Here is a 22,539-nt window from a genome sequence, read left to right as displayed (position 1 = left end):
GTCTTATTTGATATTGATTTTGTCCATCTGTGCATGCTGCGCTTGTTCCGTTTATAGTTTTAGACCCATCGGTGTATATTTCTATGTATTCTGCATATTTTTCTCTTAGTTCTCCAAAGTTGCTTCTGTTTGTTATATTATTTGTAATGTTTTTCTTGTAAGTAGTAAGTGTTATGTCGGTTTCTGGGTTGTGTAATGTCCATGGGGGTCTGTCGTTTGTTTTCTGAGTAATTATATTGTCGGGGTTTTCATTGATTTGATGTATTATTTCTTTAATTCTGTGTCCAAAGGAGGGTATACTTTTTGGTTTCCTTGAATAAGAGTTTGTACATTGTAAATTGAAGGTAGTTTTGTATGTTGGGTTTTCGGGGTTGGTTTGTAGTTTTGTTGCGTATTGTAACGCTAGTTTTTTCCATCTTAAGTGCAGGGGTAGTTCTTGGGCTTCTACATGAAGGCTTTCCATTGGAGAAGTTCGGTAGGCTCCCAGGCTGAGTCTTAAACTTTGATTCTGTATTGTTAGTAGTTTGTTTTTGTAGGATTTGTAAGTAGAGCTGTATATGGCACAACCATAATCTAGTTTGGATCTGATATGTGAGCGATATATTTTGAGCATTGTAGCTTGATCTGCTCCCCAATCTAGTTTTGATACTATTTTTAAGATATTTATTGCTTTTAAGCATTTTTGTTTTAATTTGTTAATGTGCTCCTTGAAGTTTAGTTTGTTGTCTAAAATGATCCCTAGAAATTTGGTGTGTTGTACTACTGGTATTGGTTGTCCATCTAGTTTGAGCTGTGGGTCAAGGTGGTATTTTCGTTTCCTACAAAAGTGGATACATGTGGTTTTGCTTTTAGACATTTTAAATCCATTTTGGTTAACCCAAAGGTCTATTTTGTTAAGGCAATGTTGCATTTGTCTTTCAATAGTTGGCATATTTGGTGATGAGTAAGTTATTGAAAAGTCATCAACAAATAGTGTTTTTTCGAATCCCATGTTAACATTTTCGATTATACTGTTGATTTTAATTAGAAAAAGGGTGGCAGAAAGTACGCTACCCTGTGGTACCCCTGTTTCTTGTGTGAGTTGATCTGATGTTGTATTTCCTAAGCATACTTTAAATGTTCTGTGGGATAGGAATTCTTGGATAAATTTTGCTAGGTTTCCTCTGATTCCCATATTATGAATATCTTTCAAGATTCCATATCTCCACGTGGTGTCATACGCCTTTTCGATATCAAAAAAGATTGAGACCACGTGGTGGTTTCTTATTAGACCGTTACGAATATATGTTTCTAGCCGAATAAGTTGGTCATTAGTACCTTGATTTTGTCTAAATCCGCTTTGGTGTGTAGAAATGAGGTTATATTTTTCTAAATGCCACATTAGTCTTGTATTGACCATCCTTTCTGTTGTTTTGCATATACAGCTTGTTAAGGCGATAGGACGATAATTGGTAGGGTTGGAGTGATCTTTTCCTGCTTTAGGAATTGGGATGATATTGGAGTCGAGCCAGTGTTTTGGAAAATTGTTAGTCCACCATATTTTGTTAATTATCTGTAAGAGAATGTTGAGAGATGTGTCTGGCATGTGTTTTAGAAATTGATAGTGGATGTCGTCTGGACCAGTAGCTGTATCTTTACTTTTATGAATTGCATTTTTTAGTTCTGTTATAGTGAAAGAGGTGTTATAGTATTCTTTGTTATTGGATGTGAAATTGAGTTTTTCTTTTTCTGCGTTGTTTTTGTATTTTTGGAATTTGGGGGAGTAGTGGTTGGATGATGAGTTTTGGCTGAATTCATTTGCGATTATGTTTGCTATTTCTTTTTTGTCTATAGTTTGTCTACCATTTGGTGTATTTATATTATTTATTGGTGTTCCAAGTTTTTTTCCAGTTATTTTTCTTATTATTTCCCATGTTTTTTTTGATGGCGTGTTGTTGTTCAATTTGGAAATATAGTTTTGCCAGGTTTCTTTTTTGCTTTTTTTTATAATATAGCGTGCTTTTGCTCGTGCTTGTAGGTATTTTTGAAGGTTGGGTTTTGTAGGATGTAGTTTGAAGTTTTTTAGCATTTTTTTCCTGTTGGTTATTGCTTGCTTACATTCTATTGTGAACCATGGCGTTGATTTTGGGTGTGGTTTGGTGGAAGATTTTGGGATTGTCTTGGTTGCTATTTCGTTTAGTGTATTGGTGAAAGCTAACATAGGATCTGGTTTGTTAACTATTTCTTGATTAATTAGATTTGTGCAAAGTTTGCTAAATTCAGTCCAGTTAGCTTTATTAATTTGCCATTTTGGTTTTGATTCTTCTGTTGTAGGTTCTTGGGTTTTGAGAAAAATTGGGAAGTGATCGCTGCCACACTGGTCGTTATGTACCTCCCATTGGAAGTCCATAAATATTGTGGGGGAGCATAGTGTTAGGTCGATAGCTGATGTTGTTCCTGTGCCTGGGTGAAGGTATGTGTGTGTTTTGTCGTTGAATATAGTTACTTCAGGTGATTCCAGTAATGATTCAATGGTTTTCCCATTTTGATTAATATTCTCACTTCCCCACATTTTGTTATGGGCGTTGAAGTCCCCCATTAATATAAAAGGTATGGGGAGTTGTGTTATAAGATCTTCAATTTCGGTTTTGTTTAGTTTATGTTTAGGTGGAATGTATATTGAACAAATGGTTATTGGTCGGTGAAGTGTAACTTTAATTGCTATTGTTTGAAGGTTTGTTTGGAGTTGTAATTTTATATGTGGTATCTGTTTTTTTATTATAATTGAAGTGCCACCTGTGGGTCGATTATCTGCTTGTGATCTGTTTGTTTGATTGTAGATGTGGTATCCTTTGAAGTTGATGGTGTCCGTTTCTTTTAGAAGAGTTTCCTGTAGGCCGATTATGCTGGGGTCATATTGTGCTATTATATGTTTGATTTCTTCGTAATTTGGTTTTATGCCTCTACAGTTCCACTGTATGATGTTTTTATTCATTTCCATAAGTAAGTTCGTTTGTTTATTAATTTTTTTCCTTTTTTTTTCTGTTTGGTTTTTGTTTAGGTTTTTATATCTATTATTCTATTGGTTTGTTGTGTTTTGAGTGGTTTTTGTTTTGTGTTTACTTGAACTGCTTGGTTCCTCAGTCTCCATTTTCTCTTCCTGATCAGTTCTGTTTTTGGAGCTAGATTTTTTCCTGTGACTCTCGATTTCAATCAATTCAAATTTGTTTTCATTTTCGATTAGTATTGTCTCTGTTTTTTGTTTACTTTGGTTTTTGGAAAGAGGATTTGTGTTTTCCCGTTCTGTTTCCATCTTTCCAGATATTGTGTTTTTATCTTCTGCTTTTGTCCTTGTTCGTGATTTGGATCTTTCACGGTTTATTTGTGGTTTTTGCTGTTCGGGTTCTTTTTTGCTCTTTGGGACTTGTTTTAGATCATTTGACTGAGTTTTCAAAGATACTGGTATTTGTTTCTTGTTTTCGTTTTGGTTAGTTTTTAAAGTTTCAATTAAATTTTTGAGTTCGGAGATTAGTTTAAGTAGGTCTTGGTTTTGGGTTGTTTGGTTTGAAGTTTTTGTAATGTCTGCGTAAGTGTTTATTTTTTCTCGAGAGCTTGCTATTTTCCTTGCTTCAGGAAAGGGCACGTTTTGTTTGTATTTTATTTCGGCTATTTCTTTTTCTTTTGTGTAGATTTTGCATATTTTAGAGTATGCTGGGTGTTTTTCTTGGCAATTTGGGCATTTTGTTTCGTTTGGGCATTCACTTTCAGTATGGTTAGGTTCTTTTAAGCCACATTTTCCACATACTTTCTGTCCTTTGCATGCTTCTCTGCTATGTCCATATTTATGACACTTATAACATCTCAGAGGGGCTGGTATATATTGTTCTACTTTTTCTATTGTGTATCCGATTTTTATTTCTTTGGGAATTTTTGGTGTATTGAAAGTTAGTATGTAGGTTTTTGTAGGTATGGTTTGACCATTCCTTTTTATGTTTATTCGGACGTGATCGATTACTCCCTGTTTTCTTAGGGCATTTTCTATTTCTTCTGCTGTAGCCAAGCTTAATTCATGGCTTTTTATAACACCTTTTGATGTGTTTAGTCTTTCATGAGCATAACTTTTGCATTTATAGATATGGAATTTTTCCATCTCTAAGATGTTTTTTGCGTCTTTATAGTTGTCGACTGTGACAAGTAGATTGCCATTTTTCATTTTTTTTGCTGTTTTTGGGTTGCTGTTTTGAGACAGAATTTTTTCAATTAGGAATGGAGATAGATCGCTGATCTTTTTTCCTTCCAAGGTTTCAATTACTATGAATCTTGGATATTTTTCTTTATCAATTATTTCATAGTTATATTCTTGTTCACTGTCTGAGCTGGTTACGTCAGAGTGGGTTCTTTTCGATTTTGTAGTATTTTTTTGATTTCTGGGTTTTTTGTTTGGGTTTATTATATCCATAGAAGTTTGTTTAGATTTTCATCTCTCTTGCTCCCCACCCTCCTCGGAGCCCGAAATTGGGAGATGTTAGGGGGGAAACCCATTCGCCCTTTCATCCCAGGGATACAAAAGAGATATACTCAATTGATTGAGTTTGTTCCATCATTTCCTGTTTCCTCCTTTAGTTTCTTCTTTCCCAGTTTGATAGAAACGTTCGTTAGGGAGCAGTTGTGTGGTTTTTGTCTCATCAATTGATTGGCCCTTGCCATCGCCTTCTAACACTTAACTGGTTTGTCTATGTTTGTAGTAATGAAATGTATTATCTTTGGATTAAGTTGTTTTTTTTTTTTTTAATTTTATTTAGATGTTATAATTGACATTTTCAGTGCAAGTGTTAGGGCTTGACATGACTAGCCGATTGGTTGGATCGGGCCTCTCCAACCGCCCGTCTAGCCTAGTACAAGGCCAAAGTAGAGTGTTGCTACAGGTACCTTTATTTTCCCTAGGCATCGGTTGCTCAGCCACCAGGATCCTTTTCCTAGGCATCACGGGTTGCCACCCACGGCCAACAGGTAGCCCCGTTGAGGGACTTTTACCCTCTGCAGGGGGGCAGTCGGCGTATTCTAATGCCCTGCCGACAGGGTCAACCAGGAAGTAGAGAAGGAAAAAAGGAGGGGGGAAGGGGAGGGGGCTGTTGTTTTTATTTTGTTTTTGTAGAACATAATTAAGTTTTACAAAAGAGAATAGAAAACAAAAACAGAAATCGATGTAGGTGCGTTTCGTCTCAGGAAGCCAATAGGCAGCCTGATCTGGTAGCACCAGAAGAATTGACTTGAGAGAAAGAAGGATAAAGATCTGTCCAGAGATAGGTTAGTTTGAAAGTTAATTTCTAAAAGCCATCCAACACATGTCAGCATGTAATATGGACAATAAATCGAATACAATGATGATGTGATGCTATGAACATGTAACATGGCATAGACGGCTATATTCAAATGTATACGGAATGACTAGGGCTGTGACAATAGCATATTCTTTTCATTGTTTTGATTCTTGAGTATATATCCATTGATATCTTATGTTTTTATATAGACTGATGAAGTTCTGGGCTGATTGACTGTGTTTAACTGTGTCAGACATATACTTGAAAGTCAAGACAATGAAAAGAATATGCTGTTGTCATAGCCCTAGAAATGACATCATTGGTAAAGAAAAAACTATAAAAAAGAAAAAGAGGACGATCATAGGATAGACATGGAGCACGGAACGAGATAACGTTAGAGATCTTGTGAAAGGTGTGAATAACGTTTGAGATCACGCGTGAAAAAGATGTTTACGTAGGTGACATCACGGCCATAACAATGAAGAAATAAATGTTGTTACAAAGAAAAAAATGAGTTCAAGTTCTTTTCTATTCTTGTCCAATTTGCGACTGAGACACACAATGTGTTTCGGTTCCCGGACAACATTACAAACGTTCCCTTACCCCACCCAAACCCAAGACCCCTGACAATGGAAGGAAATGATTCATTAGCAAAGTGAAAGCATAGGAAGCAAAATGAGTAAAAAGACGAGGCGGGAGGGGCGGGAGAACTTTTGAACTCTTGAGGCAGGAAGACACCTCAGAGTTGGTATTCAGTTTCCAAACAGTCATCTGGGAGTGGCAAGCACAGAAATAGTCAGTTTGTATTATTCAGGTGTGGCAATGACTAAAACAAAAGACCGGACATAGGATTTCCAATTTTAAGTTAAGGGTGACCACGTGGCTTCACAAATGCTGATGATTATGATGATGATGAAAGTGAAAAGGGAGATTAAAAACAGCTTCATACATAATATATTGTATATAGTCAAAAATAAATTTCCAATATTAAACAATTTTATGTGTAAAAGATTTTTTTTTTTTTTGACAAAATACTTAAAGATAATATCGACTCACGTTTGATCAGAGCCATGTACGGGAATCTCCTCGGTGTCATCAAATGGCAGTAAAGCATGTGCTGGCTTTCGTCCTTTTTCAACAGGTGGGCGTAAATATTCTGACTCATCAGCGGACATGTCATCTTCAAATTCGGATTCTTTATTCTGAGAAACTTTCTTCACAGGCGTTAAATTCACTTGATCTCGGTTCATGTTAGCCAATATCATCAACTCTTCAATGGGTGGGTAAATGCAACCATCACTGGTATGACACTAGAAAAAGAACAAAAAGAAAAACATTAGTTCAGGAAGTAAATCTTTATATTACATTATATTTAAAAAAAAAAAATTTCTTTTTTACATTTTCACCCCAAACAAGGCACATTGCTACTTTGTTGTAGGGGGCTACTATCAGGGACATAAGCTACAGGGGTACTATATGAGGAGTTTGGCAGCAAGATGTAAGTTCACATTACGCTTGAACTTCTGCATGTCAGTACAGTAGGGGAAGCAGAATCCCAGAAGGCAATTCCAAAGTCTAGCGGTTCTGAGGAAGAAACTACTGGAGTAGAAGGTTCTCTTACATGCACTAAACCTTGATGTAAAGGGGTAAGATTTTGCTGCTTGTCGGGTTTGTCGGGGGTATTTATGTCGAGAGAGTACAAGTGCTTGCAGTTCGGAGCATTCACCATTAAAGTACTTGTAGAACAGGCAGAGGGATACTACATTTCGTCGATGGGACAGAGGCTGAAGCTTAGATGATAGTTCAGGACCTATCAGGTTGGTGACTCTCTTTTGAACCCTGTCCAGGAGCGAGAGACTAGTGGCAGATGCACCAACCCAAACATGACAACAATACTTCATACATGGGCAAATGGTGGCCTTATAGATGTACAGGATACTTTCAGGCGTTAATAGCTGTCTAGCATGGTAGAAAGAACCTACCTTCTTTGCAGCGGTTCTGACAATGCTCTCAATGTAATTGTTCCAACTCATGTTTACTGTGAACGTTAGGCCGAGGAGTTTAAAAGATGTACTTTCAGATAAAGGGTCTTTGGCCATTGCTATTGGTGGTAGAGATGGTTTCTTGTAATTATTGAAGGAAACAAGTTTAGTCTTGGCAGCATTGAATGTGACCATCCACATTCCACTACAGATCAGAGGTCATCCTCTAGTGTTTCTGCCATTTCTTTAGATATGTGTTCATTTGTTTTCCTGTCGTGTCAGTTATAGAGCATGGTGTCATCAGCATATATACCCATCTCACAAACAATTTTGTCAGGGAGGTCATTTATAAATATTAGGAATAATAGTGGTCCAAGGATAAACACTTGAGGCACTTCCGCATTTATATCATATTGTTTAGATGTACGACCGTCGAGGACTACCTGGATTTTTCTCTCATCTAAGAAGGATTTAATTATATTAAGTATTCTTCCAGTGATACCATATGATCTGATGTTCCTGAGAAGACCTACATGCCATACCCTGTCAAAAGCCTTAGATATATCTAGAGCTACAGCTTTACCCTCCCCTGCTTTGTCCAGTGAATGGTATATACGTTTAGAGATTACAGTTAGAATGTCTGCTGTGAAACAGGCTTGCCTAAATCCACATTGTTGGTCGGTCAGAAGTTTAGCATCTAGAGCTTGGGTAATTATGGACTCAAATATTTTGGCGAAAAGTAGGAGGAGGCTAATGGGTCGATAATTTACTGGGTCAGTTCTTTCGCCAGAATTCTTAAAAACTGGTACCACAGAAGCAGTTTTTCAGCAGTCAGGAAAGCAAGATTCATTAAGGCATTTGTTGTAAAGTTTGGAGAGAACTGGAGCTACTTCAGCGGAGCACCTTTTTAATAGCACAGCCGGGATGAGATCAGGTCCACATGCTTTTGAAGTGTCAAGATCTTTTATGATAGCCAGCACCTGAGAAGGGGTGATTTTCAGATCGTCTAGTGTGGCGTCTGTCCACAAAGGAAAGTCAGGGATAGGGTGGTTAGCAGGTTCCAGTGTGGAGTCAGAGGCAAACTGACTAGCAAGCATGTTAGCCTTTTCGGTTGCTAAGCAAACAACCTCATGAATGTTAAATAGTGAGGGAATTGTTGATTGCCCATTATTTACTACACTGTTGTAGGTTTTCCAGAAGTCATGGGTCAAGCGAGGACTAAAACGACCGGCATTGATGCAACCATTGCACTATCGCCTCCATTGGGTAGGCCACATCAGTAGAATAGATCCTTCCAGGCTGCCGAAAAAAATATTTATGGTGACCTCACCAATGGGACTTGACCACTAGGAGCACCTAAACGGCGTTATAAAGACAAGTTAAAGTGCACCCTGGCAATGACCAACTTCAACCCTTCCTCATGGGAACAGGCTGCCAGGGACTGGAAAAAATGGAGGAGCCTGGCATGCAAAGGTGCCATGGACTTTGAGAAGAAAAGAAGACAATATGAAAAGGCTCGGAAAAGAAAGAGAGAGCGAGAAGAACAGCCCCGTCCCCCACCTACACTCCCTTGCAAATATTGCACACGACTCTTCTACCACCGGTTGGGCCTTGCAAGCAATATAAAATACAAGCATCCTAAAAGATAGGGGGCAGATGATGGACCCGATACTTGAACATGAGTGGGCGCGATGACTTGTCAGGTTAACATCAGTACATTTTTTTATCTCAGTTTCCTATTTTTACTCCTCCTTTCCTCCTGATACAACCAGGTCAGGCTGTCTGAAAATATCGGCTTCCTTACTTAAATGCACTAAACCTTAATGTTATTGTGTTTTTACCTTTTCCTTTACAAAACTCAATCATGTTCTGCAAAGCCAAGAGCAAAAATAACTTTCTTTGTACACAACAAACCAAGCATCATGAATAAATATTTGAAGATATAAAGAACTTGAAGCATAAAAACTTTTGCCAAAATGATTGAACCCGAAAAGGGTTGACATGCAATAAAAAAAAAACAACTAAACCAAACACCATGAGTAAATATTTGAAAATATAAACAATTTGAAGCATAATTTTTTTTTTTTCCAAAATTACTGGATTCGGTATTAAATAACCTAAAAAGGGTTGATATGACATAAAACAAAATAACTAACCAAACTCCGATTTCTCTTACTCTCCTTCTGTTACATTGTAACTACTACCACCACTGCATGTATGTCTACGCTACTACTATTCTTCCTTTTCTTCTTTACAAGGATGTAAGTTGCCAATTGTAAAAAGACTGAAATCAAAGTGATTTCCCAACCTGAAGAGCCATGATCCCCAAGTATGTGTTGTGGAAAGCCTGAAACACAACTAAAAACAACTTGGATGGTGTGTTAGTGATAACTAGTAAAAACGGTTGCAATAATTTAAAAGACATTGATACATATGCAGAATAGGGACTGTGTTATCATCGACAGATTCTGGACATGTTCCATAAACTGCCGGAATGTGCACAAAAGCTTAGCCAATAAAATCACAGCAGCTAACAGGTAAAAAGTATCTTGTTTATTAAATTATTTTTATGGTACCTTTTGCTTAATAAATTGTTAGATGAAAGTATAGCATAGGTAAAAAGATCGTCTTCTTCCTGCTAAGAATGGCTTTCTAAATAATGTTATTATTGCAGCACAGGCCATAAACTGCACAAGTATTTTTTTTTTCATTTAAATTACCATACGATAACTGTTTTTGATTATAATTATATGTCTTTTTCCTTAATTTTCATCTGTTTATTAGTGTTTTAAACATTAGTCATCGCTTCTGGTAAAAATAAAATGAAGTTTTCATTCAGCACTTTCTGGTGGTTAACAATAAATTAAGAGAAACACACCGAATGTACATGTAAGAGCAACACGGGGTAGTGGACAACAAAAAATAAATGAAAGTACTCCCTTCACTACTCCCTTCATAAATTATTTGAGGCTTTAGCTTTCCATGGCAAAATTTTAATTTTCAGTTTTGTGAAAGAAACGTCATAAGAAGGTAAAGGACAGAGGAACTGCAGACAAGATGAAGAGAGGAGGTGGAACAGAGAAAAAAAAAAAAAAAAAACAGAGAGAAAGAGAGAGTGAGAAGTAGAAAGATAAAAGGAATAAAGATAAAGAAAAATAATCCAGTGAAATCGTGACAAAAATATTATGGAAGATAAATCATAATGATTTGGCTGAAATCAGCCTTTTCTCATCCATCAAGTATATTAAGTGAAGTTGTTTTCCAATCAGACATCATAATACTATAAACAGTTACCACACATCATTCTGATATGGTCGCCCTTACTGCCAATACCTGATGTGTGTTTCTAGAAATTTTAGTCAGTTTCAGTCAACTTTCTAATCTCCTACATCAATTCTAACCGAAATAATTCTTCCAAAAAATCATACTTTTAGGAGTAGCTTTCACTTATTCTGTTATATAAAGGGCAGTTGTCTGTAGGCATGTGTGTTTGTATAATCAACTAAAAGTTAAAAACTACAATACAAACACCCACAAAGTTGGTATATTCTTGATCAGCATTGCCCTGGATAAATAATGTCTAAAATTTAGAAAAAAAAAATATTCATCCTTTGGTGGTCAACTTGGCCAGGTTTCATTAGGATGGGAGGATCGGTTTTTCAGTTTTATTATGTACTTATTTGGAAAGAAAATTCGGATTCGTTCCTCAAGGAATCTATCATATAAAGGTGAGTTGTTAGTATGCACGCGTGTGGGTGGGTGTATTGTGCTGGTCAGAGGAGAAAAAGAGAGTTGGCAAGAGAAAGAGACGGATAGAGAGAGAGACAGCTAAAGAGATAGAAGTTTTAATAGGTTACACTTTTGTCCCGAGCAACGCTGGGTAACCCTGCTACTTTAAAATAAGTGGTATTTGAAAAATAAGTGGAGAACTTGCATCCATAGGACACTCTAGCGATTTAAGTGGAAATCCGCCTTTTTCAGGATTAAAAAATAAAGTGAAATTTCACTAAAAAAACAAATCACATCGCTGTCTTTATGCCATATGCTTTCATCATCCATTTTTGTTATGCAGTTGCTGCTATTAGTACACACCCTTTTCCTTACTACAATAGATTTTGATCAAAATTGAAAAAAGGATTATAAACATAAGGTTTAATAGCATCATATCTTAATTTCAATGGGCATAAAAGAAACATAATAGTTGTGCAAAGCTGTGCGTGCTGGTATTAATTTTACCTATCCTGGTACGTATATTCTCCTAATTATATATATATATATATATATATATATATATATATACACACACATCCAGGGTGAGCCAAAAGTAGGTGGACAGTATATGGATTAGGTAAATGTATCATCTACATATTAATAGGACTGCACGTGTGTTATTTATTGTGTGTGTAACAATTACATCCGAGTGACTGTTGTTTAATTGTTATGGACTTCCATTTCTTGTAATAAATAATTTTACCAAGAATTCTTCATAAGTTTTGGTTTCGGTTTCGATTATAGCCGATGGCACTTTTTTTTTTTTTTTTTTTACATAGGCATCACCACATTATCAAGGCCAAGAGGCCACTCAAGGATAAGGGTTAAAGAGTGTACAGTAGAAATTGGACAATATAGTAATCATTAGTAATGAAAATTTGGTAAATTTGATAACTTATATGGAACGGCTCATCAAGAACTTATTTACGTTAGACTTGAACACAACCATATTGTAGTCAGCCGGAAAGCAGGAAAACGGAAGACAATTCCACAGGCGTGCAGTTCTAAGAAAGAAGCTTTGTTCATGGAATCTACGTTTAGGTTTAGGCATAGATAAAGAGTGGGGGGAAATATTGATAGTGTTTACAGCTAGACGAGTGTTTCTTGTGAAAGTTTGGCGAGGGGGGACCATAGCTTGAAGCTCAGTCGAACACTTTCCACGAAAATAACGATACATCAGAGACAAACTCGCAACATCTCTTCTGTGAGATAGAGGTTGCAAGGAGGAGAAAAGGACATCTCCTACGAGGCTACGAAGTCTATTTTGAACTCTATCAAGGCAGGACAAGTCCTTTCTAGCAGCTCCTGCCCAGATGTGGCAACAGTATTCCATCCTTGGACGTACCTGGCTCTTATATAGATAGAGAATAGCATCAGCAGTGAGATATTTACTGGATCGATAGAAAGATCCCACCATTTTTCCAGCGGCCTTGGCAACAGATTTGATGTACGTGTTCCATTTAAGATCAGGAGTAATGGTCAAGCCAAGAAGCTTGTCAAAACTTGAGGCCTCCTGAAGACGAGAGCCATTCATTTCAATTGATGCCAGATGTGGATCAGAATGTTGATGATGTAAAGAGAGAAGCTTGGTTTTAGATGCATTAAAAGTAACCAGCCACTCCTTTCCCCATTGTACTACATGCTCAAGATCAGAGGAGAGAGAATTGGAGAGAACTTAATCGTTTACTGTCTTAGATGTGCTACCATAAATGGTAGTGTCGTCAGCATAAATGTCTACAAATGATGTAAGGATGTGATTTGGAAGATCATTAATGTAGATCAGGAAAAGAGTTGGGCCCAGGATGGACCCCTGAGGGACACCGGCATTAATACTGTGTGCTTCTGATTTTTGCCCCTCAACTACTACTCTTATGAACCTATCAGAAAGAAATGATTTAATAATTGAGAAGACTTTTCCAGCTATACCATAGCTAGCGATCTTATGAAGTAAACCTTTATGCCATACCCTATCAAAGGCTTTAGATATTTCAAGAGCAATTGCCCTAAAAAGATTGCCACCGTCGAGAGATTTGCTAATCCTATGCGATATAACTCTAGTAATCTAGTTTTTTATAAATAATTTTATCAAGAATTCTTCATAAGTTTTGGTTTCAATGATAGCTTAAGGAACTCAAGTTATATATGTATACATATCTTTTTTTTTTCGTAGGTTTGGGTTTTGATTCAAGCTGATGCACTAATTCATATGGACATATTTTTTTATTTTTTAAATCACAACTTTATAATATATATATATATATATATATATATATATATATATATATATATATACGAAATCTGCAAGAATGAAAATATCATATTTAAGCATACTTTACAACCGGGCTACACCAAGCGTCCCTGCTAGCTTTTTATTTCAGTTTTAACAAAAGAGCTACAAAAAGAGGTTTTAATAGGCTACACTTTTGCGTCTCCATTTACGCTGAACATCTACAGAATGCCAATATCAATATATTAGATATGAATGAGTCCCCAGTGGAATTTCCACAGATTCCGCTAGTTTATATTATTACAATTGTGTTCATATATTAAAATTTTATATCTACAATTATTTTACTTTAATCTTTATTCTTTTCCTTTTTCAAATAATTCAGAAAACCTATAATGGCAAATAATTTAAATAATTGATAAAAGAAAAGAAGTTCTTTGATATGATAGTTTTTGTCCTCGAATTATTTTTTTAGCTCCTCATTTCAAGTGGCTTCACATCTTTTCAATTTTTAAAAAAAAATCAGAATAGTGAAGGTAGTTTAAAGCAAGCAAGGAGACTGCAAACATTGACTCAAATAAAATATAAATTCTTAACATGCCTTTGTTCACATCGTCTTATTTACTACTAGTAGGGCTACCCGGCGTTGCCCGGGTATTGGACATTTTTCATTGAGTAACATATGTCGCAACACAATAACAAAAGACAAATAATTATTTCTTCCAGGACACATTGCGCTTAAATGCACCTGCTCTAAGATATTGAGCACTTTGATAATCTCAAGTCGTCCCCCACTTCCCTCTTGAATGAATGAATTGAATCTGAGCATGCGCACAAATACAAACATGTCGGCTAGTTTGAATGAACAATTTGCCGATGTCTATACGCATCATCCATGCAAAGAATTTACTCACTATAAAACCATCCTTGGTGACTGAATATTATTTCTTGGGAATTCCAGTGTAATGTGACCAGTAGTTTAAGAGTTTACCTGTTTCATATTCACACACACACGTCTACTATTTATTTATTATTAAAAATAATATTTACTTATCTATTTGAAATTGAAAAATGATTTTTTATATCCATTTAGAGAAACAAATATTTATTTCTCCTTTTTTTCAAAAACGAATATTGTTTTGCTTGATATTTGCACAGACACAGCTATAACATCAAACTATTGATTTGAATATGTATCTTCTATTAAAGCAAACATTATTCAAACAACTATTTCTAACAATTTGTGTGGAATAACCATGTATGTAAACGATTTGTCTGTGATCTGTGTCCACAAAGCACAGAATCTGCTATAAAAAATAACTCACAAGAATTGATTTCACATCAAATAAACAAAGCAGACCCAAATGTCTGCTATTCTTGATCTAGCAAGTTTTTTTATGGCAATACTCATTTGCAAGCTGTTCATTTGAAAGGCATATGTCAACATTTATCATTATATTCTGTTTAACATCTGTTTTACATACGCTGAACGATTTTTAGAAATTAGACTTACAAAATAATTTATCTCTACCCAGGTTTTTATTTGACCCTCTTTCTCTATTCATAAAAAACATGCATCTAGTTACAACTGTCAACAATTTCCCTTATTCTCCATTTGTACCATAAACTACATGCAAATTCCATAAGCAAAGTTTCTTTCCTAGAACTTCCCATCTTTGGAACACAACACTGCAAGACTACTTCCAGCTGACTATAACATGATCATTTTCAAGTCTAAAGTAAACAAGTTCTTGTTGAGTCTATCTCTGCTCTATCATTATTTTCATTTATTATTCAAGCATTAAATTAACACCAATTAAGCAAGATTTCCTGAATTTCAATTTCTTCCTTATGCTTTAATTTGTTTCACAATTCATCATGTGGTTTTAGCAGGACGCAGGCACATCCCCATACAGCACACTATATGATCAATTTACTGATACAAACGTTTGCTGAACGAGTACTTAAATTATAAATGGCAAAACTTGACCTTTGTAATAAATCAAATACGTATTTGCACAATCAAAAATTTGTTCTGCAAGTTATTATAATTTAAAGTTTGATGTCACTAAAATAAACACCCTTTACATACATATGTATATGTGTGCGTGTATATATATATATATATACATACACACCAGACTACCAATGACTCGTTAGGTCAGTATATGTTATAGCTAGCTATGAAATAGTGAGTATACAGAATTAATGTATAAATTGTGATACTTATGATGGAAAGAAAATATTTTTAACAATTACGTAAATGGGTCATATATATATATATATAGTTATATTTTTTGGAAAAAAAGATTTCAGCAGAGTGCTCTATTATAAGGAAAAATCCAAAAATAAGAGCGTATTATTTATGTTTTATTTACAGAAAGTTTAGATAAGTCATCGGTACAATCGGTTTCAAACTTGATAATTAGCAATGAGTATCAACTGAAGAGAGCTTGATATGGGTATCTAAAACGGTCCCTAATTGCCTGGGTTAAAACCAACGGTACTGATGACTAGGACTATGACAAGAGACTATTCATTTCATTACTTTGACTCTCAAGTATATACTCTCAAGTATATATCCAACACAGTTAAATACAGTTAATTAACTGAGAACCACATCACTCTATATAAAAGCATACAGGATATCAACGGATACACACTCGAAAGTCAAAACAATGAAAAGAATATGCTGTTGTCCTATCCCTACTGATGACTTATCTCAACTTTCTGTAAATAAAACATATATATATACATATATATACCTGTTACATGTACACCTAGTATATGTTTGTGTGTGTGATTATCTTCACTCGATGTCATATACATAATGAAAAATTATTAATTGACGAATGTTTTATTGTTTTTTTTTATGACAAGGAGCAGCTAAGTATTATGGTAACTGACATTTAGGAATTAATACAAATTAGTGACCACAATACCACATTACTGAATAAGTATGGTGGCTTTCATTAAGAGTCGCACATTATATAATGTAGCTTTTTTTAAAAAACAAATATAAAAATAGTTTTATGCAAACAGGCTGCAATTTGAACTTTTATAACAAAATTATAAAAAATTTATAATAAAAATGTTTTTCTTTTTTTAATCAAACATCAGGCATTGGTAATTTTTTTTTTCACATCAAGCATAAAAATAGAATTGTTATAAAAAATATTGATGAACTGTTTTTAACTGCTTTATCAAACAAAAAACAGTTCATAAATATATTAAAAAAAAAATAGATCATAAATATTTTTTAAACAGAATTTCTGTTGCAATATTTTGGACTTTTAATGGGGTAGTTATTTAAATGCTGCCCACATCAGCATCATGTGGCACAAGGCCGGAAAGTGGGAACCCCGCAGGCTCCCCTAAAGGAGAGGAACTCCTGCAATTTTAAAAATTGCCTGAGTAACCCCGTCAGCATTCCCCGGTCGAGGCGCCTCGGGCAGCAAGCAATAAACTTGCCCCACCGGAAAGCCCGGTGGCAAGGCCTGGGAGGGTGGACCTCCTAGGTATTACCCAGGTGGTGTACCTCAGTCCAACAGGTGCTGGGCCGAGTGTCAAGTGACGAATCCTTGACTTGTACTACCCTGTCTCCCTGCAGCCGAAGCCGCTAGGAGACACATCCCATCATAAAGGACTTATAATGGGATATGATCCCACACAGTCGGATGATTCTATTTATAAACGATGCTGCTAAGAACTGACGAATCAAATTAATTCACGTTCTGCTACCAACCAATCAGAAACCAGAATTGCTTCATAAATATTAAACCTTTTCTGGAGCAATTTCACATGTTCTTTTCCGTCTCGACACGGTAAGAATATTTTGCTCTGTGGAACAGGACTTGTGTGTAACAGCAAATCATCTGAAACTGTTCTGAAACCAAAAATGGCTTACACTTCTAGGACTTCATTGAAAAAAAACAGTCACAAATATTTTTTATAACAGTTATATTTTTTGTTTGATGTGAAAAAAAAAAAAAAATACCAACACCTCTGATGTTTGATTAAAAAAAAAAAAACAGTTCATAAAAATATTTTTGCCATAAAGGTTATAATTTTATTATAAAAGTTCAAATAATAAACTTCAGTAAATTTTTACTCCATTTCTACCTTAACATTTTCTTTTAAAACGATGACCATAAAAGTTGTTGAATGTACAGTGAGGGAAGAGGTGGCTGGTTACTTTTATTGCATCTAAATCCAAGCTCCTATCTTTACATCATCATCGCTCTGATCCCCATCTGGCATCAATTGAAATGGATGGCTCTCAACTAGGGGAAGCGCCATGTTTTGATAAGCTTCTGGGCTTGACCTTTACTCCTGACCTGAAATCGAACACGTACATCAAGTCTATTGCAAAGGTTGCTGGAAAAATGGTAGGATCCTTCTACCGCTCTAGAAGATATCTCACTGCTGATGCAATTCTCTATCTATATAAAAGCCAAGTACGTCCGAGGATGGAGTACTGCTGCCACATCTGGGCACGAGCTGCTAAAAACAGCCTATCCTGCCTTGACAGAGTACAAACTAGGCTTTGTGGCTTAGTGGGGGATGCCCTTTTCTCTTCCCTGCAACCTCTCTCCCACAGGAGAAACGTTGCGAGTCTGTCTTTGTTTTATCATTACTTCCATGGCAAGTTCTCATCTGAGCTCCAATCTCTGGTCCCCCGACGCCAATCTTTCACGAGGAGCACGCTTCTAGCTGAAACCACTGTCAAAAATTTTCCCCACTCCTTATCTGTGCCAAAATCAAAGCGTAAATTCCATGAACAAAGCTTCTTTCTTAGAAGTGCACACCTGTGGAATTCTGTTTCCCACCTAACTACAACCTGGATGTCTTCAAGTCCAACATAAACAAATTTCTGATGAACCGCCCCCTTAAGTAAGACACTTTATCAAATCTCAACACTAATGCACTATACATGCAATAACCCTTATCCCAGAGTGGCTTCCGGGCCTTGATAAGTGGTGACCACCTTGTAAAAAAAAAAAAAAATATATACTGAACACGCATATCACATTTAAGTTTTCCACAAATAAGTAGCTTTCCGGATATTAAGCAATGTAATTCCTTATGCTAAAAGTGGTGACTATTTTTTTTTTTTATTACATTTTCACCCCAAACAAGGCACATTTCCATTTTGATGTAGGGGGCTATTATCAGGGACATAAGCTACAGGGGTACTATGTAGGGAGTTGGGCAGCAAGATGTCGATTCACATTACACTTGAACTTCTGCATATCAGTACAGTTGGGGGAAGCAAGGACTCGGAAGGGAATCCAAAGTCTAGCGGTTCTGGGGAAGAAACTACTGAAGTAGAAAGCTCTCTTACATCTATGGATCTCTACTGTGAAGGGATGGGATTTAGCTGCTTGTCGGGTGTTGTACGCAAAAGCATGTGCACCAAAAATATGCAATATGTTCATACTTTCTATGATCGAAGTGGCTCAGACTTTTATAAGCCACTCATCCATCCAATAAAATGGTAGGATCCACAAATTAATTATTGGAACTGTCAAACATGGCTCGAACCTATGTAATATTACCAGAGTTGACAGCACGGATTGGAACACGTTATTCCGAATAATTAATGGAAATGGATCATGGAAAGTAATAACATGACGAAATTATTCATGAAGAAAACTTTGTTGACCCAATTGACCTCTCGATACACACGCAAACCATAGAAGATTTATGGTCCCATTGTAAAAAAATGAGAAAAATTGGAAACAGAGAAACTTTTTGAATGCATATAATGGAAGTCATGTGCAGAAGAAAGGAAAAGGGGAAGTCTTTCATGTATAATCAAAAGCATTGGTGAACAATATTTGTTTTTTTTGAAAAAAATTTATTTATATTGTTTAAAAATAAAGGTTTATATTGTTTAAAATTATAAAAACTTCCATTTATATTGTTAAAAATTAAAAAAATAAAAACGTTCTATACATATTGTTTAAAAGAAATAAAAAGTGTTTATTATTTAAAAAAAAAAAAAGAAAAGCTCTGTTTATATTATTTATTTTTGAAAAAGTTCTGCTTATTTAAAACTTAACGTCTGAAATACTGATATTGTTTGCATAGTAACATAACGGTGATTAGGGATCAAGAGTATTTTGCCACTCAATTTCCAATCTTGTCCGATTTTTTTTTTTTTTATTTGTAACGCAAATCAATTTTTAAAAAATAATTTGTGTAAATCTATTTAAAAATAAATAAAATAAGAAAGATGATCCCATAAATTGTTGATTTAAAAAAAACAAACTTTTATGGCTTTGTTTTTATTTATTTGCACATGTGCAGAACTTTTTAAACTGTAAGTCGTAAACTGGAACTTGTAAAGTGGAAGTGGATGGACAGTTTCAACGGCCAATTTGAGGTTTATATTATAACTAGCAGGACCTGTGTACCGGCATTGCTCGGTGGACATATGCTTCTTCCCTCACCCCACTTTTTGGTGAAGTACCAACACATTTCATATATATTTATATATTGTAATGTTTAGTTTCCATATAATAGGGGTTTTTATATTATGGTTTGTGCTGAAAAAAAAAAAAAAACTACAGAATGTTATAAGAAATAAGATTGTTGGAAAAAAACTTCCATATTTGTTTTTTTGTTTTTTCAGCATAATAATTTAAAAACATGCAAATATTTGGGAACTAACCTCTTTAATTTAGTCATCAGTTAACATCTTCAATATAGCCATATTCTCTATATAGCATCAATGAAGGTAATGTTCAAGGTTCAAAATATTTTAAATTGGTTGTTTCTCACCGCCTTTCACATTCATCTTAATTTGGCAACATTTATAGGTTTTTCAGGTAATCTGTAAACAAATAACACATGTAAAATTCTCGCTGACAAATAATCTTGCCATAAGTCAAACAATGCACACATGTGCATTGCTTGGCTGACCGTCAGAAAGCATAACGTTCTTTTGGCAACAATTGTACATGCGGTATTCAGTATCATAATACCAGAAACCATAAAATGTCGTCAAATCGCATAGAAAAGAGAAAATAATTAACAAATACACTTCCGTTTTTTGTTTGTTTTTTGGGTCTTTTTTTTTCCAGAGAAATCTAAACATAAAAGACGCAAATATTTGGGAGCTAACTTTTTAATATATAAATATCAATGAAATACGATGGTTTGAAATATCACCAATATATACATAGCGAGTTCAATGGTTAAAAGAACACAAGAAACTAATTTTGTTGATGTTTTGATGATGACGAAGGAGATTCTTATATTTATTGATTTCTTTTTGATTCATGACTTGTGCTATATATATATATATATATATATATATATATATATATATATATATATATATATATATATATATATATTTTGATGAGCCGCTCCATATAAGTTAACAAATTCACCAAATTTCCATTACTAACGATTACTATATTGTCCAATTTCTACTGTACACTCTTTAACCCTTATCCTCGAGTGGCCTCACGGCCTTGATAAGTGCCCATGTAGTAAAAAAAAAAAATATATATATATTATATATTTATTACATACACACATGATGATTGATGACAATATGAAAAGAAATATTTTCTAAACAGACTTATTTACTTTGGCAGAGATTTAATATCTTCTTTCATTGTGTTGGATACATAAACATCAATAAAGCATTTAAATGTAGACAGCCATAAGAATACACTTACTTTTGTCACTGCAAGTCGGATCGGCCATCCATTGTTTTGACGAAGTATTAACTGCACCTGTGGAATAACAAATAAAATGAATGCAAAATCTGTAGTTATTATAATAGCTATTAAAACGGTCATATACAATATATGTTATACATAAAATTTTTTCCCAAACTAACCCAAAACAAATGTTCCTGGCATGCTGCAACTCACAAAGGGCCTACAATTGCTGAATCTGCACACAATAAAGAATGCAAGAGAAAACGTGACATTAGAAAAGACAAGAGTTAACACCTCTGATACAAAATTATCCCACAGGTGTCCAACATGCGGGAAATGTTTCAGAGCTTGAATCAGTCTAACAAGCCATCTTCGAACCCACAGAACAATTGCATCATCATGGTCATCTTTGTAAGTGATGGCTGAACATCATATATAAAATAGTTTTCTCTCCCTATTCGTAGCTTTTTTTCACCAAAAGGTAACTAATTGAATCAGTTTCATCGATATATGGCAAATAATGATCTGTTCTTAAAAAAATAACACTTATTACCCATCGATTTTAATATTTTAATATTTAATCCTGATCAATATTTTTATTTTTAGTAGTCATATGTAAAGGAACTGCAAAGAGTTACTACTCTCACAATCAGATTTCCTTCCACTGCCACCCATAACATTGGAAAGAATTTTAATAATTTGTGTATTTTTCTCTTTTCTTCTGTTGCTTTTGCATGACCCATATTTGACAGCAAAGAGAGAAGGGAAAAGAGAAAATAAATAGCCTAATGAATCTGTTCAGAAATATTAAATCCCAGAGGTTGCTAAATTGTTAACAGTGCGAACTGACAATTTTGATCTGCCATTAGATTAATAACCTTCACATGGTCCCTTTAATAACTACATAATATTGTTCTAAAAAGAATTCTTAATAGAAAGATATCAGGGAAATAAATGCCAACAGTAATCATCATCATAAATACATGCTCCTTTAGTCTTTAACAGACTATGGATACCCACAAAGGGGTGCCTGCATGTGAAATTTTTGTGGCAGGAGGTGTGCAATATCCAACCACACCTCTCCTGAGTCGACATTGTTAAATACCAGTGGCAAGTGAAGTGTATGTACAGGACGACTGGAAACAAATGCCGAGATAAGCAGAGAGCACATACAGTGCCTAGAATTCCTAAATAGTCACCCATCTGGTACTAACCAGGTGCAATGTTGCTTAACTTCAGTGATCTGATGAGAACCGGTGTGTGAATGCGATTATGCCGGAGTGATGCTCAACAACAACAAAACCTTAACCACATCTTAAATTTCTTTAAAAAATAAGTCTTTGATAAAAATTAACTTCAAACTATCTACAAAAACTTAATCTATGTTACGTATGGAAATTACCCCCCCCCCAAGAAAGTCTTGCTAAAATGTTAATAGACCAGATAGGTTTATCGCTGTTTGTCTCCTTACTACAACAGCGCATTATATAGGACATACATATATTACTTACAAATATTTACTGGATGATGAAGTCTCTAGTGTGTATTTCTTGTCAAGAATAATATACAGTTAAGCATAT

General features: G+C 35.1%; 1 protein-coding gene across 2 annotated transcripts in view; it reads right to left on the bottom strand.

Annotated features, from left to right (window-relative positions):
* Positions 1-22,539, bottom strand: part of LOC145292061 (uncharacterized) — a 146,263-nt gene that overhangs the window by 60,674 nt on the left and 63,050 nt on the right. For both annotated transcript variants that reach the window (XM_080138109.1, XM_080138110.1), the window contains 2 exons: positions 20,975-21,031; positions 6,357-6,610 (listed from right to left, as the gene is read on the bottom strand). In XM_080138109.1, the coding sequence (XP_079994235.1) occupies positions 6,357-6,610; positions 20,975-21,031 (311 nt within the window). The remainder of the gene's footprint in view (positions 1-6,356; positions 6,611-20,974; positions 21,032-22,539) is intronic.

This window comes from Euprymna scolopes, chromosome 13 (assembly GCF_053919585.1).
Source record: "Euprymna scolopes isolate OS-2025 chromosome 13, ASM5391958v1, whole genome shotgun sequence".
Taxonomy (NCBI): Eukaryota; Metazoa; Mollusca; class Cephalopoda; order Sepiida; family Sepiolidae; genus Euprymna; species Euprymna scolopes.
Note: the sequence above shows the minus strand (reverse complement) of the source record. Positions and strands in the feature narration are given on the sequence as shown.